This window comes from Lethenteron reissneri, chromosome 17 (assembly GCF_015708825.2).
Source record: "Lethenteron reissneri isolate LAM-NWPU_2019-01 chromosome 17, ASM1570882v1, whole genome shotgun sequence".
Lineage (NCBI taxonomy): Eukaryota > Metazoa > Chordata > Hyperoartia > Petromyzontiformes > Petromyzontidae > Lethenteron > Lethenteron reissneri.
The window spans coordinates 15,237,791-15,257,109 of record NC_083795.1 but is presented as its reverse complement, the minus strand read 5'-3'; the positions used below and the strand labels follow the sequence as shown (position 1 = coordinate 15,257,109).

At 57.3% G+C, this 19,319-nt stretch overlaps 1 protein-coding gene across 1 annotated transcript; it reads left to right on the top strand.

Moving 5' to 3' along the window:
- The first annotated feature begins 2,747 nt into the window (after nucleotides 1-2,747).
- UVSSA (UV stimulated scaffold protein A) lies at nucleotides 2,748-18,515 on the top strand. Its single transcript, XM_061553226.1, is given in 15 exon segments — nucleotides 2,748-2,860; nucleotides 3,418-3,546; nucleotides 4,378-4,708; nucleotides 5,827-5,947; nucleotides 6,215-6,353; nucleotides 6,481-6,659; nucleotides 6,743-6,919; nucleotides 7,248-7,357; nucleotides 7,979-8,113; nucleotides 9,115-9,202; nucleotides 10,899-11,050; nucleotides 11,462-11,576; nucleotides 12,897-12,984; nucleotides 12,986-13,072; nucleotides 17,769-18,515. Coding segments are annotated over 14 exon segments (1,926 nt in total). The 5' UTR covers nucleotides 2,748-2,860; nucleotides 3,418-3,436; the 3' UTR covers nucleotides 17,863-18,515.
- The last annotated feature ends 804 nt before the right edge of the window (nucleotides 18,516-19,319 follow it).

Here is a 19,319-nt window from a genome sequence, read left to right as displayed (position 1 = left end):
GGCTGTCAAATATAGATTATTTTTACCGAAATCGAAAAAGATGTCTCTTGTTATTTTGATTGCCGACTCGTGCACTATCCCAAGTCAATGTTTATATATTTTATATATATTAAACCCACTTGTATAAAACCATAGTGTGGAATTGACCTACGCTAGGGATGAAGGCTTTATGCAGATGTAGGAGCGATTCCAGATGTGTATTTCGGATCCTCTATCAGTTCCAAGTCATAGGGTCTTTTTTTTTTTACCAAAATGAGCATCGAGACGATATTCACGTCCTGTTTCTCCTCCAGAACAAGTGGTGAAAATTACACATTCGTATGGCGAGGTCCATATGGCGAGGTTCATATGAGGTAACTATTGAACCCAGATGCATGATGGTCTAAGTCAGTGGTCGGCAACCTACAGCTTCGGACCAGCATGCAGCTCTTTAAGAATTGCGCCACGACGTTATTTATTAAGGAACCCGTCTCGTATTCACATGCATCGCAGCTCTATGAAGTATTGAGTTTTTTTACCGAATAAAAAAAAAATGGTTCTTGTTATTTTGGACCCCTGGTCCAAGTCCACCCTAAACTATGATTTGAACTGGCAACCTGAAGTGCAGGGGTGTTGTGTTGGGGACCTTGAATCGGTTGACTGTGGGCAATACTTGGGGAGCTGCCTCTGGTGCAGGGCTTCTGAGCCTTGTTCACTCCACAGCGTTCACACGGTCGGGCTGGCTCGATCTTCGCGGCCACACTTCCGACGACCCAACAGCGGCGTGCACGACCGAGGGCGTTGAGAGGGCCCTGGGTTGACGGCCGTCTGCCATCCTGCGCATCCGCGACCGATGGAGAGGGGAGTAGGTGGGAGGTGGAGGCTCTATCGGCCACTGAACAGCACGGAGAGTTCGTGTGCCCGAGCTTGCCAACAGCGAGGTTCTCTCCTGCCCTATAATTCCCACAATACCGCCGCTCACCTAGGACGTTGACACACTGGTTTTGAAGCAATATTTTTGCGTATGGTAATATTTTAAGTAGCTAAATGCCAGTGTCGAGGTCTGCTAGCCACGTCGACAGCGCTTCAGGCGAGAGTCCGTGTAGTTTTTCTATCCCTTCGTTTAAGGAGCGCACCCTATCATGCTGTGTTCCGCACTCATTTTCAGAGGGGGCCACTTTCGCCGATTACACTGGTCAACACACTTTTTCTGGCATAAGGTATTCCAACGGTTTTAATGTAATTTTGGGGTGCTGATTCCAAATCGGGCATCGGTTTTTATCTATCACATCAGGTTTTTGAGATGTCAAATATTACATTTTCAATAAAAACTGCAGAAGAAAAATATTAAATAAATGTAGATATCTACATAAAATTCTATTATAAACACACTATCCTAAAAATACAGCACCATATTTTAACACTAAAGCAGTCACTGACTCGCAACAATTTGCAATCATAAGGGACAGAGTTAATTTCGGGAAAAATCAATGAAAAGGGGGTATGCCGATAGCATACAAAATTAACCCGTAAAAACTAAGTTTTTCACTATAAATCCTTTATATGCGTGGCGGCTGGAGTCCTCTCGTCCTCTGGCTTGAGATGGCTGCCACCTATGGGTCAGATGATTGCCTGCCACCATTAAGCAATTGGTAATTAAATATAATTTATTTTTTCCTATAAAGTGTAAAATTTTGGAAAAAAAATTTCACGAAAATAAATTGTCACGCACAACAAGTCTGTGTGCAAAATGTCAGCTCGATTGGATCACGGGAAGTGGGTTAAAAAACAACCGAAAGATTTGCACGGCCGTAAGCGCGCAAGAAAGCAAGCGAACTTAATATAAAGGATTTAAAAATGAGATGTGATAGAGCAGATTTGGAATCAGCACCCTGAAATTAGTCTAAAACAGCTGCAAAAGTCCAGGCCAGAAAAAAATGCTTTTTTTGTTGTTGACCAGTGTAAGACATCGGCGTGAGGGCCGACACACATTTGCAACCATTGGGGTTTGACAGCACGATGGAGTGTTTTCACATTGTGTATGGTCGGGGGCCGCACTAAAGGCCACAAGAGGCAGCCAGTGACCCGCGGGCCACTGACTGCTATCGTGGCTTGCAATGGCAATATTCGCACTGTGGCTGGGGTAGATTTGAAGCTTTCGTGACTGCAAGGATTCATACTCTTAGGTTTTTTCGGTAAAGTCACGTAGGGGAAAATAAATAAATATTAAAAGCTACATAATAGAATAAATAATTATTTTACTTCTATTATTTCTTCTATTATTTTATTTATATTATTTCTTCCATTATTTTTATTAAGTAGTTTTTATTATTTCTTTATTTTCCCCTACGCGACTTTACCGAAAAAAACCTAAGAGTATGTGGCTGGGGTCTTTAATTTTTCATTTATGAAGGAGATGTGCGCATCGGCCTGTTGATGTTCTGATGCTGTTGATGGTTAAACCACCAGTGTCCTAAAGGAGGAGGACTGGCAAAGCTAGGAGGGCTGGCTGGATCTCCGCCACACGTTTGATTACAGAGGCTCTGGCGACATCTGGCGACTTCTGAGATTCGCATCTCGATTTTCACGGCCTCGCGAGTTGGCCAGCGCCGCGCTCTCGTGCCCTCTAGGGGCCCGGGCCTCGTCCTGCAGGCGGAGCGAAACTGCTTCCAGGTCACCGTGACGGAGTCGTGACAGCGGCAGGAGGATGGGCACCCGGCGGGGCCGTGGGGGGCGGTAGCAGGACGCACTCCGCGGACGGGAGACGGACCCGGAGACGGACCCGGAGGCCACGGGCACCGCGGGCAGGGAGCGCGGCTCTTCTCCAAGCGGTCGCCGTCTGCACCCCTTAAGGGGCCCTCCCTGCGAGAAACATTACCGGGTGAGCCGAGGTCCTGGCGCGCTGCGCTCTTATACTGGAGAGGAGTGGGGGGGGGGTCTTCTCGCCTATCGCACAGATACCACGGGCTGGTGACCCCCGTAGGCTCAGGGGGTACCCAGTGGGGATACGTTCGTGCTGGTAGGTGGGGAGCGGGGGGGCGATGGAATAGCGCCCCCCCCCCCTGGTCTCACCAATCGGAGAGTGACGGGGCTGTCATGTTTGACGTTTTCCACAGCTGGCTTTGTTGATGACCGCACACGGATTGGTGATCATGCCGGTCATTTGAGTCATCGCTCATGGCCAAATCGCTCGGACATCGCCCGATTTCGTCAGATCCCAGGAGCCCAGCAGACTAAGGCTTGGTGCTCACTCGCCATACACGGCCAGGTGCTATAGGCTGCGCGGGTAGGTTGTGGCACTTCTATGCCCCCCGCCTTGAGAAATGTACACCGATCAGCGTAACGTCAGCAGTTCCTCATGCCGTGCGGATCGTGGGGAGGCCCTCATCCAGCAGTGGCTTTGTACCATCATGCTCGCATTGTGATGATTCTGAGCAGGCGAGGACGCGGGACAGACATGGAGCTGGCCGCGTGTGAGCGCCTCTCTCAGCTGCTGGAGGAGCTCACCACGGCCGGAGGAGAGCGCCTCGATGCAGCCGGGATGAAGGAGCTCAAGAAGATCTGCAAGTGGGGCCCTCCAGGCACACCGGCACGCCGCCACGCCAGATCGCGTCTCAACTCCCCACAGCACACCGACAAACGACAGACATTGCTGTGACAACACCCTAGTCATCAAGACACCGTCACACTTTACACCAGCCGGGCAGCAGCTCACCAGCAAGCAACTCGCAACCAGAGTAAAACAACACAATAGACGCAGAGGGTGATTTCTAGACAGAATGGTGCGTTTGTAACAATAGGAACAGGATACCCATCGTGCCTTGCGAGTCACGTGACACCGCCACACTGCACGTGTGAGCACAAGGCCTTGTTTTCGGCTGCCAACTCAACATAGCAGGAGGACAATGATAAACTGCGTACATTGGTGTTCACCTCGTTAGGAATCGTCAGTTTAGTAGAGCCATCAACGTTTTCTACTGCCGCCTTGTGCTTCAGGTGCTTCATGTTGAGATTGCCAGTCCTGATTGCTGTGGGAACACTTTGAGACAGCCTTGTGTCCGCAGCAACACCTGTTTTCCACTGTGCGACCGAGCCGCGCCAGGGGCCATGCCGAGCCAGCCCAGCGTAGCTCAGGAGGCACCAAGTTGTTTTTCCACTGTAGAAGTCGAGCTGCCGATGTCACACACGCTGAGCGCATCTTTAGCCCCGAGTCAGATTCAAATGTCTCGGAAAGCCAGCGTGGCGAGGTTCAATTCCGGCTCAGCACAACAAAATAGCCGGTGGAAAACCGCCCATACTGCGAGGTTTCACCCGCGCAGCCTCATCTCAGCTCGGATGTGCCGGTGGAAAATGGGTACAGTATAACCGAACATCCCGTGCCGTGCCCGTGGCCTGCAGGCAGTCGGATGCGTACGTCCAGCACGCCTACCAGCTGCTGCTCACGCAGCTGAGGCAGGAGCACTCGGAGGTGCGTCTGGCGGCGCTGCTCGTGGCAGACGAGCTCTTCTCGCGTTCGCACGCCTTCCGCCTGGCGCTGCTCTCCGACTTGCAGCTGGTGCTCGAGCTCACGGCCGAGACGGACCCCGAGCGGCCGCTGCCGCCGCCGTCGGCCGCGGCGCACCGCCTGCGCGGCCTGGCGCTGCGCACGGTGCATGCCTGGCACGAGCGCTACGGGCAGGACTACCGCAAGCTGGCGCTGGGATACCACTTCCTGAAGCACGCCCGGAAGGTGGGGAGTTGGGGGCACGGCTGGATGATGGGCGTGGCAAATGGGGCAATGGCATGGATGCAAGAATGATAACAATAATGCAATCACGTTTGTTGTGCTGAGCATCCCTGGGCATTTTACACTGAACCCCCCCTTTCCCCCTATCAAAGAAATGTGCAACAATTAACCCAGCTCAAAAATAAGCAACTCAAACATGTTATTGGATTTTACTGCGTTTGATTGGCAGCGGCACCGGCACCTGACATCACGAGAATGGAGTTGTAGAGGCAAGGAGTTATAGCGACTCAAGACCCTTACCGTCCTGATTTAGAAAACTTCTCAGAACCACCACTGGTTTGTCCCACACCACTTCTTCTTTGGTATAGCTGCTGATGCAGACGCAGGGCAACTCCAGTTTCACATTCAGGTGGTCAAGCCAGATCACCGCGTCAGGAGCAGCAGAGTGTATCGCTGCAATGTTTCCTTTGTATTCGTGGATCGGGAATTGTGTCGTACATTGTACACTGGAGAGTTTCCCATTTGTGCATCAGGTATCCGCTTCTACTGCCATGGTTTTTGCAGTGGATTTGGTTTAGGGTGGACCATGAGCTCCGTGGAAGATCACACACCACTGACACATACACACACATGCACAACCGCTTGCCATGACACAGGCACAAATGCATATTAGTCGTATACACATGTACGCACGCACATGTGTGCACGTTTGGGTTAACATTGCGCACGTTGGCAGCGATTCTATATTTTATTGAAGCGCTTCACTTTTGAATTACTTTACTCCCACATTTCACATTAATTACTGTTCATAGTTCACGACACCTTCAACAAAAGTATTCTGGTTTCATTCTATGTACAGTGTGGACAATGAGATGGGGCCACCCATGGTCACAGAGGGGTTGGTGGGGGGGTGGAATTTGGGACGGTTTTTCCGGACCTTGGATCCCAGGAGGCCTCATAAAAGGCAGAGGGGGGCCTCATCAGGCATTTTGCATCAGGGCCTCCAAAATCCTCGTGGCGACCACTATGTTACCGGCCTGCTCGCGGCGTGGTCGTGGTGACGGCCGCCGTCTGGCCCCGCCGACGCAAATTCCCCTTGCCTTCACGCTCCCCCCCCACAGGTCGACTTCCAGGACGTGCAGGCGCGCTCGCTGGCCCAGAGGCAGAGGGAGGCCGAGCAGCAGAGGCGGCAGGAGACCCTGAACAAGGAGAAGGCGCGCAAAGCGGCCGCCGAGATGGAGGGTGCGGTATCTGTAATCTGGGGGTTTACGTCGGAGTGGGTGACGGGGACTATGGTGTGTGGGTGGTTGATGTGGTTCCTTGCGGGTAGTTCGGCCGATGCTGTGCCAGTGTTTGAGTCCATATCACGATGGCGGTGAGGCCGCGGTGGGCCGGTAGTTGAGGACATGGCGGTGTGTGGTTAGTCGTGGCTGTGATGTACATGTGCTTGAGCTGGTGCTGTGCTTGCGATTAACGCGAGTCTGCGGCCTGCCCGTGTTGCGTGTGCAGAGACTGTCGGCGAGCTGCAGGACTGCCTCACGCAGGCCGAGTCCTGTTTCCAGCTGCTGCTACCCTCCCTGGGGGAGTTTGACGTCTTTACCAGCGATGCCGGCTCGGCGGGGGGCGGTGGATCCCCAGCTGCCCTCAAGTGAGATTCACACACGGCCTCGCGGGCAGAGTTGGGGGGGGGGTACTCGGCCACACGCGGGAGCGACGTGTGCGTGGAGTCGCCCTCTTGAAACGAGTGCCGTAAAAAGTTGCACTTTTCGTTTCAGCAACGGAGATCATCTCCAATGGAACCCGAGCATCGGCGGTGCCAGCGCGGCAGCCCGCGACGAAGGGGGCTCCTCGGGCACTCCACGGAGTCACCAGCAACCAGGCTGCGGCACGGATGATGTTTCCGCTCCTCCTCCCTCGTGTGAGTGGGGCTCTGGGGTCGTGGTCACCCAGGGAGGTGAGCTGGCTGTCGGAGGCTCCCAGGGAAAGGGTGGTCAGGGGTGGCGTTGGTGTTAAGAGCTCCGTGTGCTTTGTGGTCAGTGAGTGATCCAGACGAGGATGATGAGGATGAGGACGACGATGATGACGATGAAGACAGCGGTGAGGGAGGAGAGGCCGCAGGAGGAGGTTCTGGCAAGGAGGAGCAGGGGCACACGTTCATGAGGGACCACGGTCTGATCTCCCACAGCTACAGCCTCACGCTCGAGATCCCTCCAGGTGCTCAGCTCAGGCATGGGCACCGACCTGCTGCTGCTGCTGGTTGGGTGGTTGTGATGGTGGTGGTGCTGGTGATGGTGCTCGTCGGGGTAGACGTGGAGGTGGTGGTGCTGGTGATGTTGCTAGTGGAGGTGGTTGTGGAGGTGATGGTGGGGGTGATGGTGCTGGCGCAGGCAGTTGTGGAGGTGATGGTGGAGGTGGGGGCGCTGGTGGGGGTGGTTGTGCAGCTGCTGACGTTGTTGATTGTAGTGGTGATGCTGGTGTTGATGCTGGTTGTGGTGGCGGTGGTGGTAGTGTTGGTGACACGAGGCTTGCTTTGTCCTCCCAGTGGTGGTCGTGCAGGAGGATGAGGACAACAGTGCGGTGCTCACGACTCTGCGCGACCAGCTCGGCCTCATCCAGACGCGGCACCTGCCCCGCGTGCAGGCCTGGCTGCAGGTTCACATTTTTTTCTTTCTTCAACAAAGTGGCTCATCATGTGGAAATTTATAGCGTTCAAATACTCTTTAAACGTGTGATGTAGATTATAAACGCTCCTACATACGAGGCCAGGTAGTTAACATCTCACCATCGTGGTGCCCACACACAAAATAAAGTCCCCCATCTAGCCTAAACAAGCTGTTGTGGCAAAGGCCGCTAGCAAACACCTATGCCACCGTGACCAGTACAACGCCCGGCTGCCTTTGTCTCCCGAGTGGTGATGCTTACACGCTATAGCAGGTACTCATTTAAGGCTGAATTGACCTCGAGCAGGTCCAGGACCAATTAAGATATTCGGAATTGATGTTGAGTGGGTTGAGAGTGAGCGGGCTAACCACTACATGACCACTCGCACACGCTTATCCATCCAAGCACGCACGCACGCGCACAACAACAAACACCATTCGCCACTAAGTGGCGGTGATGTCACCATGGCGCTTGTGTCAGGCTGTGTGCACTTTAAGGCCACACGCATGATGCACACGTATGCACGTAGGTCGACACGCATACTATTGGCACAGTGTACCACGGTGCAAGGGCCGAGCGTCACGGTGACCACGGTGGCGCGGTGTACCTCAGGCCTTCACCCGGGCCGGCATGAACGACGCTTCCCTCAAGCGGGCCATAGACATCAAGATGGCACTGGAGGCCACCGTGAAGAAACACGAGGAGATGAACATCCACTACCGAGCGAGCCGGGCACAGCATTCGCCGGTACGACCGCACGGCCCCCACGACCTCGCAGCCCCCACGGCCTCGCGGCCCTAACAGCCCCCACGGCCTCGCGGCCCTCGTGGCCCTCTGGGCCCTCGCGGCCCTCGCGGCCCTCACGGCCCTCGCAGCCCCGCTTTCGCGCAGCTGCCACGTCCGGCCACGGAACCAGCAGGTGGCAGTGCCGCACCTGGTGGTGTCCGTAGATTGGACGTGGCTTAAGGGTTGGGATCAGGGGTGAAGAACATTTCTCCTTTTCCAAGGCAAATTGGCCTCTAAAATCCGAGTCCATGGGCCCAGGCCCAATATTTAAATTGTTGGTACCAACTGATGATGCAAACAACCTCATTGAATAAGCATGTAGTCACATCGTCCACTTTTATTGGCCATACACAGAACTACTAAACTAAATATTTTTTATATTACTAGGTAAGGCCCACTGAGCTATATAGCTATTTTACAGAAGCGACCGGGCTAACACAAATGTTAACTCAAGGAAGTGGCTTATCATGTGGAAATTTAGAGGAGCAAAATACGTGTAGGGAAAACCGGAGTTGACACTCGGTATTTGCCACCTCTAAGTCTTCTTTTGCCCATGGACGATAACCTTTGAAGGACCACACATGAAGACCCGCACACCGTCGTCGACTGACCACGCGAAATATAACGAGGGGCTCTCCTCCACCGCACTGGCTGCTGCCAGTTTCCCTCTTGCAAACACCACAACGATGATGATTACGTGGTGTCGTGGTTTTGACATTGGATGCACAATGTTTCAGATTTGCTTGATCGCCACGGCCAAGATGCTTGCAGTGACATGTTAATGTGTCGCTGCGATGCGTAGATGTTCGTTGTGGGTCGTTTGGAAGCAGAGGGCCCCGTGTCGGCCGCGGCCTGCATGCGGCCTGCCGGCTGATTTGGTAGTGATGAAGAGAGAGGGAGGAAGGGCAACATGGGGTTCATCACCGCTGACCCCCACACCCTCGTTTGTCGGGATTTGACAGATAGAGGAGTCTGACTCAGAGTTTGAGGAGGTTCCGGAAAAGGATGGCTATGAACCACACATCCCAGAGCACCGGCGCGCAGAGTACGGTGAGTGCGCGGAGACCCATACAACCACACCACCTCGTGACTCCACCACCACTACGTGACTCCACCACCACCACGTTACTCCACCACGACCACCACGTGACTTCACCACCATCACCACCACGTAATTTCACCACCACCACGTGACGCCACCCCCACCATCACGTGACTCCACCCCCATTATTACGTGACTCCACCTCCACCAACACATGACAACACCACCACCACCACCACTATCATGTGACTCCACCACCTCCACCACCACGTGACTCAACCATCACCACAATGTGACTCCAGCACCAATGCCATATGACACCACCATGTGATATCACCACTATGTGGCAGTGGTGGCTACGCTGCACGTGGCAGCTCTGATCCAGCACTGTGGAGGCAGCGAGGGTTGGTGGATTGCACAGATGTTGTGAAACTCCCTGTGGATGTCGAGGAGGTGCTATACCCTGGCTCGCCAGGAGAAGCCAGGACAGCAAGTGGACTAACATCTGTTTCCATAGAGCGTTGCCTCCTTATGTGTGTTGTTTTCTTCGAGTGCTCGGTTTCCTCCCACGTATATATTCAACACATCTCACCATTAATTGGCTCAAAACATCTTAAAATATAAACCCAATGTAGCAGTAGTCCTGTTACTCAGTGTGGCTCTGCAGGATAATTAATTATTATTACTACGACCACCACGTAACACCATCAGCTGACGCCACCATGACCTGGGGACAGTGCTGACTCCAAAGTTTGGTGAAATCACCACTTGGCTACGTCAACCACCACCACTGCACAACAACACCTCCACCCACCAAGTAGCACCGCTACCACCACCACCACGTGCCACACCCACACACCAGCACATGACACCACCACAACAAGATATCCACCACCACCCAAGTAACACCACCACCACCACCAAGTCGGGTCTTGGCAGAGCCCCGATTGCTGCTGGAGCCACACGGGGGTCTGGGTTTCGCTGGCACTCGGCACATTCGCTGTCACCGCCATCGTTTCTTGGGCACTGTACTTTTCAAGCGGCTGCATTTCCATAGCAAATAAAACGGACGGTTAAGCTTTACGGATCCCGCTCTTCGTCAAATGCCCGCAGATTGCGCAGCGCCCAGATCGGTGCTTATCGACGGGCATTAGTGCGCCGCATTGATCGGGCGGCGGCCGTTAGGCGCCCCTCGTCAACGGGCGGTGACGAGCGAGCGAGGCGGAGGCGGCTCCACGCACGGCACCGTAACGAGGCGGTGGGGCGGTGGAGGAGCTGCACGGCCGCCGTTTCCACGGCCGGGCTGGTGTTGGGGGGTGTGAGAACGGCACGGGCTGTGCGATCTGCTCGGTGCATTTTATAGAAAAGTCGTGTCGTGCCTGGCTGTGCTCTGCTGCATGGAGCCGGGGTCATTGGAAGGGATCTCGAAGGTAGCTCTGCGATATCCGCTTCCGCGAGCCACTCTCTAATAGGAAGAATCGCTAATAGGAAGAATCTCTCATAGGAAGAATCGCTAATAGGAAGAATCTCTAATAGGAATAATTGCACGGCTGTGAGAGATCCGAATGGTAAGTTCGTCTCATGATGCCGAAGGCACAAATTGTGATGAAATAACAGAAGATCACAAAATTGAGTGGTATTGTGGTGACGGAGAGTGGCGTGTGGCTCTGCTAATGCTTCTCCCGTGCTGGGCACGATCACCAGGCCTGGAGCCCGAGTCTCCCCAGGAAGCAAGGCCTGGGCCGTCCCGTGGGCTGGCGCCGGGAGGCCCTGGCACCAGCAGAGCAGCTGCCCCCCGCACGTGCCGCGCTCCGCTACCTGACGGGCGGCTGTGCGAGCGGGCTGACCGACATAAGGTGCCCCCCTCGACCCCCCCGCCCCAACCGTGATGAAGCATGCAGCGTGCACGCTCCGTGATGGCCGTACGCTGCGTTCATTCAAATGTGACGTCGTTGCCCAGCACCCTTGCGCCAGCCTGGGTGCCAGGTCACTGTGGTCAGATGGACTTCTTATTCACAGTCCGTGTCAAATAGCAGTCTGGGTGTGTATTGACAAAAGAAGTGACGTTCGTGTGTCGTGTTCGGAGTCCTCCTGTGTGCCTCCCCGCGGGCGCGTGCCCCCCACCCCCACCATGACCCTTCACATGCCTCCCCCCATCCTGTCAGTATCCTGTATTTGACCAGGAGATGCACAAAACATAATTTGCCCCTTACGCAAGGGTGACTTGGCTACAAATAAATACTCGTATCCCCCCCCCGCCTCCCCAGTGCCCGTTCCACGGGAAGATCATTCCACGCGACGAGCAGGGTGTCCCGGCAAGTGCTGAGGACGCGGCGCGGCTGGAGCGGGAACGGAGGCAGCGGGAAGAGGCCGAGCGGCCAGGTACGTGCCGGGCCGAGATGCTTTCCAGGTCACCGACGCAGACAGAATGAAGCCCCGGACGCTCACTCGCGGAGCGCGGCCTCACGGCATCCGAGCGCTCGACGCCGCGACCGCTCGATCGTTCCATTTGCCGTCGGCGTCTGGGGGCGGCACCAGGGGGCAGCACCGCCGCGTTGCGGGTGACCGAGCGGCGCGAGGGGTGGGGGTGGCTGGCGTCCCATCCCCGTTTGGACGCGCTAACTGCCCACTCGGTTGTGAAATGAATCCGGGCGGGTGGGTATTGATTTCCTGGCGGTGTGAAAGCCGGGGCTTTGCGCGGCCGGTAATGAGAAGGGGGATTGCTCCTTCGCCCAATCCTCTTTAACTGTCTCACGGCCGGCGCTGCCGTCCCGCGCCCGCGTGTCCCCTCGGCCCTCATCGCCCCCAGGAGCGCCGTCTGGTCCGCAGGACGGCGCTGCGCCGAGTCACCGTCGCCCACCGAAACGTTTCGTTCCCCCGCCCGCGCGTTCTTTTTTACATTTCTCATTTTGCACGTTTTGCTGTTTGGCGTAAGACTTCGCCGATTTCGCTACTGCCAGGCGTCGGTCGCAGCGCTCCGTGGGACCCCACTGAGGGCGCGCAAAGGGGTTAAGTCGTGTCGGCTTTTGTGGAGATCGATCAGCACAAAAATCCCCGGGCCTGTTAGCGGCGGCGGCGGCAACGACGGAGTCCCCAGTCCAGGCTCGCGTAATTACGGTTCGGCAGGGGGAGGGACGGGGAGGGGCGGCGGGCAAGCAGGCGAGGGGGCGGGCGTGCCGTGTTCACGGATCTCCGCGCGTTTAGAGAGGCGTTAGTGAGAAATCGTGCGATCGTTAGAACTCTGGCTCCCGTAACTCCCAATGTGTTTTCAGCAAAACCGCTCCTAATGCCCCCCGCTTTACGGGCAATTTAAAGCGGGACGTGGGGGTCGCCGCCCCGCGCGGCCCCCGCGCCTCCGTTCGCCCACAGGAAATTTCATTTCGGGTTCTCTCTTATTATTTTATTTCTGTTTTGATATCAATTTGGCGAGCCGTACGCCCGCTGTGTCGGGTGTGGGTGCGTGTGAAGTGGTGGGGGGGTGCGTGTGAAGTGGTGGGGGGGTGGTGGGGGGGGCGGTAGGGGGGGGCGTGGGGTTGAGAGGAGGGTGGAGGGGGGGTGCCGTGGTGCTGTCGACGCTGGCGCGGTGCAAATAAGTGAAAATGTGCACGTGGAGGCGCCCGTTTGCACGCAATCACGCAGCCCCCGCCTCTCTTCCCTCCCCCCAACCCACCCCCCACACCCCTGGGTGTGAACGTGGCGCAGGGTGGAGGGACGCGGAGCTGATGAGAGACATCGAGGCGGCCACGGGGCTGGACCTGGGCTCGTCGCGACCCGAGAGAGGCAAGGGCAAGGAAGGGCAAGAAATATCCCAACCTGACGGACGTCAAGCAGCTCAACAACACGGCGCGCAGTCGCCTGGAGAGGAAGGTGTTCAACAGGTCCGTGTCCCCACACCACACACACACACACACACCACCACTACCACCATTGCGTCACCACCACACTCACCCCACCACCACGTCACCACATACACCACCAAACACACACCACCACGTCACCACACACACCACAACACCACCACGTCACCACACACACCACCACGTCACCACACACACCACCACGTCATCAACACACCCACCACCACCACATCACCAAAGACAAAGTTCCCCGTATAGCCTAACAGAATGTTGGGGCAAGTGTTGTTAGCGAGCACCTACGAAGGCCGGCACGGCGCTCAAGGGGGTGAGTGGCCAGCACTACGTCCGGCCTCTTTTGCCTCCCTAGTGGCGATGCTCACACACTGCACCAGGAGGCTCAGGACCGGTTCAGATAATCATCACAGATGTTGGCCATAAACAGGAATCAAACTCGGGTCACTGGGTTCGTAGCGCATTGAGAACACAAAGACACCACCATGTCCCACGCTCCCCACGTCCGTACACGGACACTCGATACGTCCGACACCACGCTGGCACCTAGGTATGTCGTCATGACGGACGCATGGATGCTTCCCCCTGGGAGGTTGGGCGTCCTCATGGGCATGGTCACCCAATAACACACAGCAATATATGATAACATATAACACAAATAAACAAACACATACAATAATGTACAAATGCCACCGGTGTATACGACTCAACCAAGTTAGACACAGCACTCGCGACATCTTCACATCGGCTGTACAGCACCACCTGTATACACCACCCTTGTACAAAGAGAAAGACCCCCTGGGTAGCTGTTAACAGGCTATCGGGGCAAGTGGTGTTCGTTAGCAAGTATCACCTACTAAGGCCGGTGCGCGAGGGGGTGGGTGGCCAAAACCACGCCAGGCCGGCTTTCGCCTCCCCAGTGCTGATGTTTGCACACCGCAACAAGTCCTCATTTGGGGCTGAGTCAACCTATGCGAGGCGCACGACCGTTTCAAATATTCGCCACTCTTTTTGGTCGTGAGCAGGAATCGAACTCGGATCACACCGGGTTGGTGGCGAAACGAACTAACCACTGTGTTACCGCTCCCCACCACGCACCACCACCACCACGCACCACCATGAAACCACCACGCACCACCACCCCGCACCACCACCACCACGCACCACCACCCCGCACCACCACCATGAAACCACCACCACGCACCACCACCACGCACCACCACCACCATGCACCACCACCACCACGCACCACCACCACGCACCACCACTATGCACCACCACCACCACCATGCACCATCACGCACCACCACCACCACCATGCACCATCACGCACCACCACCACTATCACACACCACCACCACGCACCACCACCACCACGCCCCACCATGAAACCACCACGCACCACCACCATGCACCACCACCACCACCACCACCAGTACCTCGCACCACCATGCACCACCACGCACCACCACCACCATGCACCACCACCATGCACCACCACCAGTACCACGCACCAACATGCACTACCACCACCATGCACCACCACGCACCACCACGCACCACCACGCACCACCACTACGCACCACGCACCACCATCACGCACCAAGATGCACCACGCACCACCACCGCGCACCACCATGCACCACCACCACGCACCACCACGCACCACCGCGCACCACCACCGCGCACCACCACCATGCACCACCACGCACCACCACCATGCACCACCACCATGCACCACCACCATGCACCACCACCATGCACCACCACGCACCACCATGTACCACCACCATGCACCACCACCACGCACCACCACCAGTACCACGCACCACCACCACGCACCACCACCATGAACCACCACTCACCACCACCACGCACCACCAGCACCGCCCCCCATGGGGGCGCTTGCTGTCCGCGTGGTGGCACCGACGGCATGCTCCTCTTGTCCGCGTTGTTCCCGCGCGTTCCCGCTCGCTTACGGCATCCTGCCCCCTACCCCCTGCCCCGTGCCCCCTGCCCCCTGCCGTGGCCAACGATCTCTAAACAAACCCCCGGTGGGGGGGAGAAGGGAGAGCCTGAGCTCAACACCCCCCCCCCCCTACTCCCCACCGTCAATCACCGCGGCGCACACCACAGATTCTGCTACGGGAGGGGGAACGCGGTCGTGGTGCTGTGCCAGCGAGGCGCAAAGGGGATTCGGTCAAGGGGATCCTTGTAGGTAGGGGGCCATAGCTGAGAGGGGGGATTGCGGGCGACTCCAATCAGGGAGTCCCACCCAACGGGAGCCGGAACGTCCCAACTGACATTGGAGCCAAAGAGCTGGGCGATGTCTGCGAACCTGCGGTCTGCGTCTCCCTGCTGACGGGAGCGTCGGGGATGAGGCGGCGGTGAGGGCAGGGACGTTCTCGCATCGCCGGTCACCGGGGGGACGAAGCTGCCGAGTGTGCAGGCTGTGCAACTGCACCGGTGCCTCCGGGGCCGGTGGGGCCCCAGTGCCGGGCTAGAAGGAAGGAGGGAAATTTAAAAGGGGGTGGGTCCCCCTCAATTCACTTCTTGCACAGGGCTCATGCCAACCTTGCTACGTTATTGATGGCGTTGCTTAAGGCCAAGTCCAGGGGTCATCGTGGTCAATGACATTGGTGCCACCAGAACCTCGTCGTCGCAGCCAGCACCCGGCCGGATGACGCGACACGAATCTAAATCCTCTCTTGGACGGACACCCGGGCCACTGTGTCCTGCGAATTTCGGTGGTTCCTGGAACAGCCTTTAGAATCGCGGTCAGGCTCTCCACGTATGAACGTGTAAACGTGCGATGACGGCGTCACAGCGGCGACATGAGCGCCACGATGGGATGTTTCGTTTGTTTGCGTTCCTCACGACCGAAGCGTCACGCTCGCGGTCTGACAGCGCGGACACAGATCCCTAGCGGGAACCGCCGGACGAGCGCCGCACATTTCCCACGTCACGTGGTCCGTCGCTGCCGCGAGTCGCTCGCCGCGAACTCGACGGCCCCGGCGGACGCGGGGCCCCGGCCCCTCCCACGAGGCCCCCGCGTCACGGAGGGGCCGCTTGCCGGCAGCAGGCTCCGCACGCTCGAGCTGCATTGCTCTGCAACACAGCTGGGCCACTCTGGCCGGGGTCCACTTCCGCAGGTAGGGAGGGATTGGGGGCGGGGCGCAACGTTTTGTGGTGAGGCGGGCGGGGGGGTGTCTGCGGATGCCCGTGACGCGCGGACGCGCGGGGACGGAGCCAAGGGCGGCCCGCGGCGACGGGGCCCCGCGTCCCGGCGAGGGCCCGAGGCCGAGGGCAGCGGCGGCAGCGGGGCCAATCTCGTATGCCCCGCGCGGGGCCAACATTGATCGGCGAGGCAGTGGCCCTTGGCGCGTATTGAACCGGCCGCGGCTGTCATTACCCTTATCAGATGGAGGCGGCGGCGGGCGGGGGGAGCGGCCTCTTGGAGCCGCGGCGCGGGGAAGGAAGGGCGAGCGTGGGGGGATTGGGGTGGGATAGGGAGGTGGAGCGGTGGGGGGGTGTCCAGACCCCCCCCACGGACTTTTACTGTGGGGGCCACCCCATCCACGCCGTCGTCGCCATCCTCGTCGTCCGCTCGGGAAGCCCGCGCTTGGCACAATGACGGAGGAGCTAGTGGTGGACGAGGAACGGCGGGGAGGTGGGGAGGAGCGGCGGGAGGGGGCGCGGAGGGAATCGCCTGGGAAGGCGGAGGAAGGGAGAGGGAGAGAAGGGGAGGGAGAGTTGGAGGAGAGAGACGTGAAGGGAAAAACCGGAGGGGGAATTGAGGGAGCTGGAAAGAGGGACGCGAGGAAGAGTGGGAAGGGACGGGACGTGCGGGAAATGGGGAGCTGGGTCTGGACTGTGCGGAGTCTCGGCTGCCAACACGGAGATGGGTTGCTCCGAATCTCCCGCTCACCCTGCCTACTCTCCCAGCTCTTCGCTTGGGAAAGACAAAGACGAGCGGGGGAGGGGGTGAATCGTGAATCGATGCGGCGCACAGGGGAGCGGAGACCTCGGCGCTCGACTCTGCGAGGCCCCGGGTGGAGCCTCCGCAGGTTTTTATCAGCGGCGCCGTGAGCTGTGCGGATTCGGACTATCGATCCCTTTTTGGGTTTTTTTTGCTTGCGCGCCTCTCAATGTGACCATTTCTGTCCTTGAAAAAAAATCACATCTTACGTCTTCCCTATCTGTTGCCCGCAGTTCTGTTCAATTGTCTCTGCCCCGGGCTATTGTAATTTCGCACGACCTTGACGCTCGGCGGGGAATAATTACCGCGCGACACGCCGCGCCTCTCTCGCGCCGTGACCACTGCAACAACCGCACGCACTACCACGTGAACTACCATCGCCACTACCAGTACCGCCGGCACCGCCAGCACCAACTGCCCACACTACCACGTGAACTACCGTCGCCCCGACCAATACCACCCGCACTACCATCACCACCATCAGCACATAAGCACGACCACGCAAACTGCCAGCATCATCCCCCGCACACTTGGAGCAACACGATTAACCGAACCAGCGCCACCACCGCCAGCGGCATCAGCTCTACCGACACGGGCAGCAGCGCTGGCATCAGCACTACCAACCAGCGGAACCACCACCAGACCCCCCCCCCCTCTGCGCCGTCTCACCCTGCCCCCCGCGTCCCCCCCCCTGCCTACCCCGCCCCTTATCCCGTGTCTCCCCAGAGCTTCGGTGAAGCGAGTCTCAGCTGCGATGTCGAAGCTGGACCGGGGAAAGCACGAGAGGTTCACCAACCAGTTCACCTACGCGCTCACCTGAGTGGCGGTGAACGAGGTGTGGGGGGGGGGGGTGGCGTTGTCTGGCTGGGTGGAGGCTGCCCCCCTTTCCCCCCCACTACTCCGCATGTCTCCGGGTGCGGGTGCTGATCACGTGGCTCCTTCAGCTGCGACCATCATAATCCCCACCACCACCAAAGACAAAGATCTCCCGTATAGCGTCAACAGACTGTTGGGGCAAGCGCTGTTAGCGAGCACCTATGAAGGCCGGCACGGCACACGAGGGGGTGGATGGTCAGCACCACGCCCGACCGCCTTTGTCTCCCTCGTGGCAATGTTTTTACACATTGCACCAGGTACTCATTTGAGGCCGAGTCGAGCTCGGCGAGCCCCAGAACCGGTTCAGATAATGGTCACTGGTGTTGGCCGTGAGCAGAAATCGTAGCGCAGCGTAGCGCTAATCACAGAGCCACCGCTCCCCTACCACCAACACCATCACCACGATTAGCCGCAGCCACGAGCACCACCACCGCATAGCCATAACCACCACTGCAACCACCTCCATCAGTGCCACAGCAACCAAGACATCCACCACCACGACCACTCACGCCGTTGGAAGCAGCGCCAGCATGACCCAGAGTGCACCCGTTGCTGTCCCGCATCAATGCAATGTTTGTAATAAATATTTATACCGGACTCTGTCAACGTGTGCGTGCCTCGGTGTGCGGTCGCACTCCCCTGTGGACTCTCAAGTCGAGCTCGGCACGAGTCACGTGACACCATAGACCCCCCCCCCCCCCCCCCCGACGAGGTGTTGCATGTCTCGGGATCAGACCAGGTATGTATGTTGAACTTCTTTCGCACCGTATATAGCCAACCGTGCTCATCGGAGGTGCGCGGAAGGACAACAAATGAAACACAAAGCAGTTCTAAAGAATTGGGTTTTCAATCTAGACGATTTAAAAGTGCATAGCTCCAGTGGCTTCCTAATATCGGAATAAAGAGCATTCCAGACCGCTGCATCGAAGCGCATCCGAATGCGCGCGATGCAGTAACCGTATTTGTTCAAGGGCGAGGCAAAAGCCGCTGCTGTGAAGAGGCGGGAGTTCGCGTGATGGTTTATGCTCCTTGAGGTCAGCAAGGTATTGTGGTTCATCTGTGGCAAGCACTTTGTGTGTAACGAGTCCGACCTTATAGTGTACAGTATTCGTTCGGCAACCGGAAGCCGATGCAGCTCAGCGAGCACAGGACGGACATGATCGGATCTTGGGGTACCCGTCACGACACGTGCCAAAGAATGTTGCTCACCCTGCAGCTTGGTCATGTTTTTGCCAGACCTCCTGTAGAAGAGTGAGTTGCAATAATCGAGCCTTGTCGATATTATGCAACACACCGCCGTGTTAGCTACAGTATATCACGACACAAATAGTGGTCGAATGTATCGTAGAGCCCTGATATGAAAATCGCAAGACTTGACTACATTGTGCACGTGGTGACCGA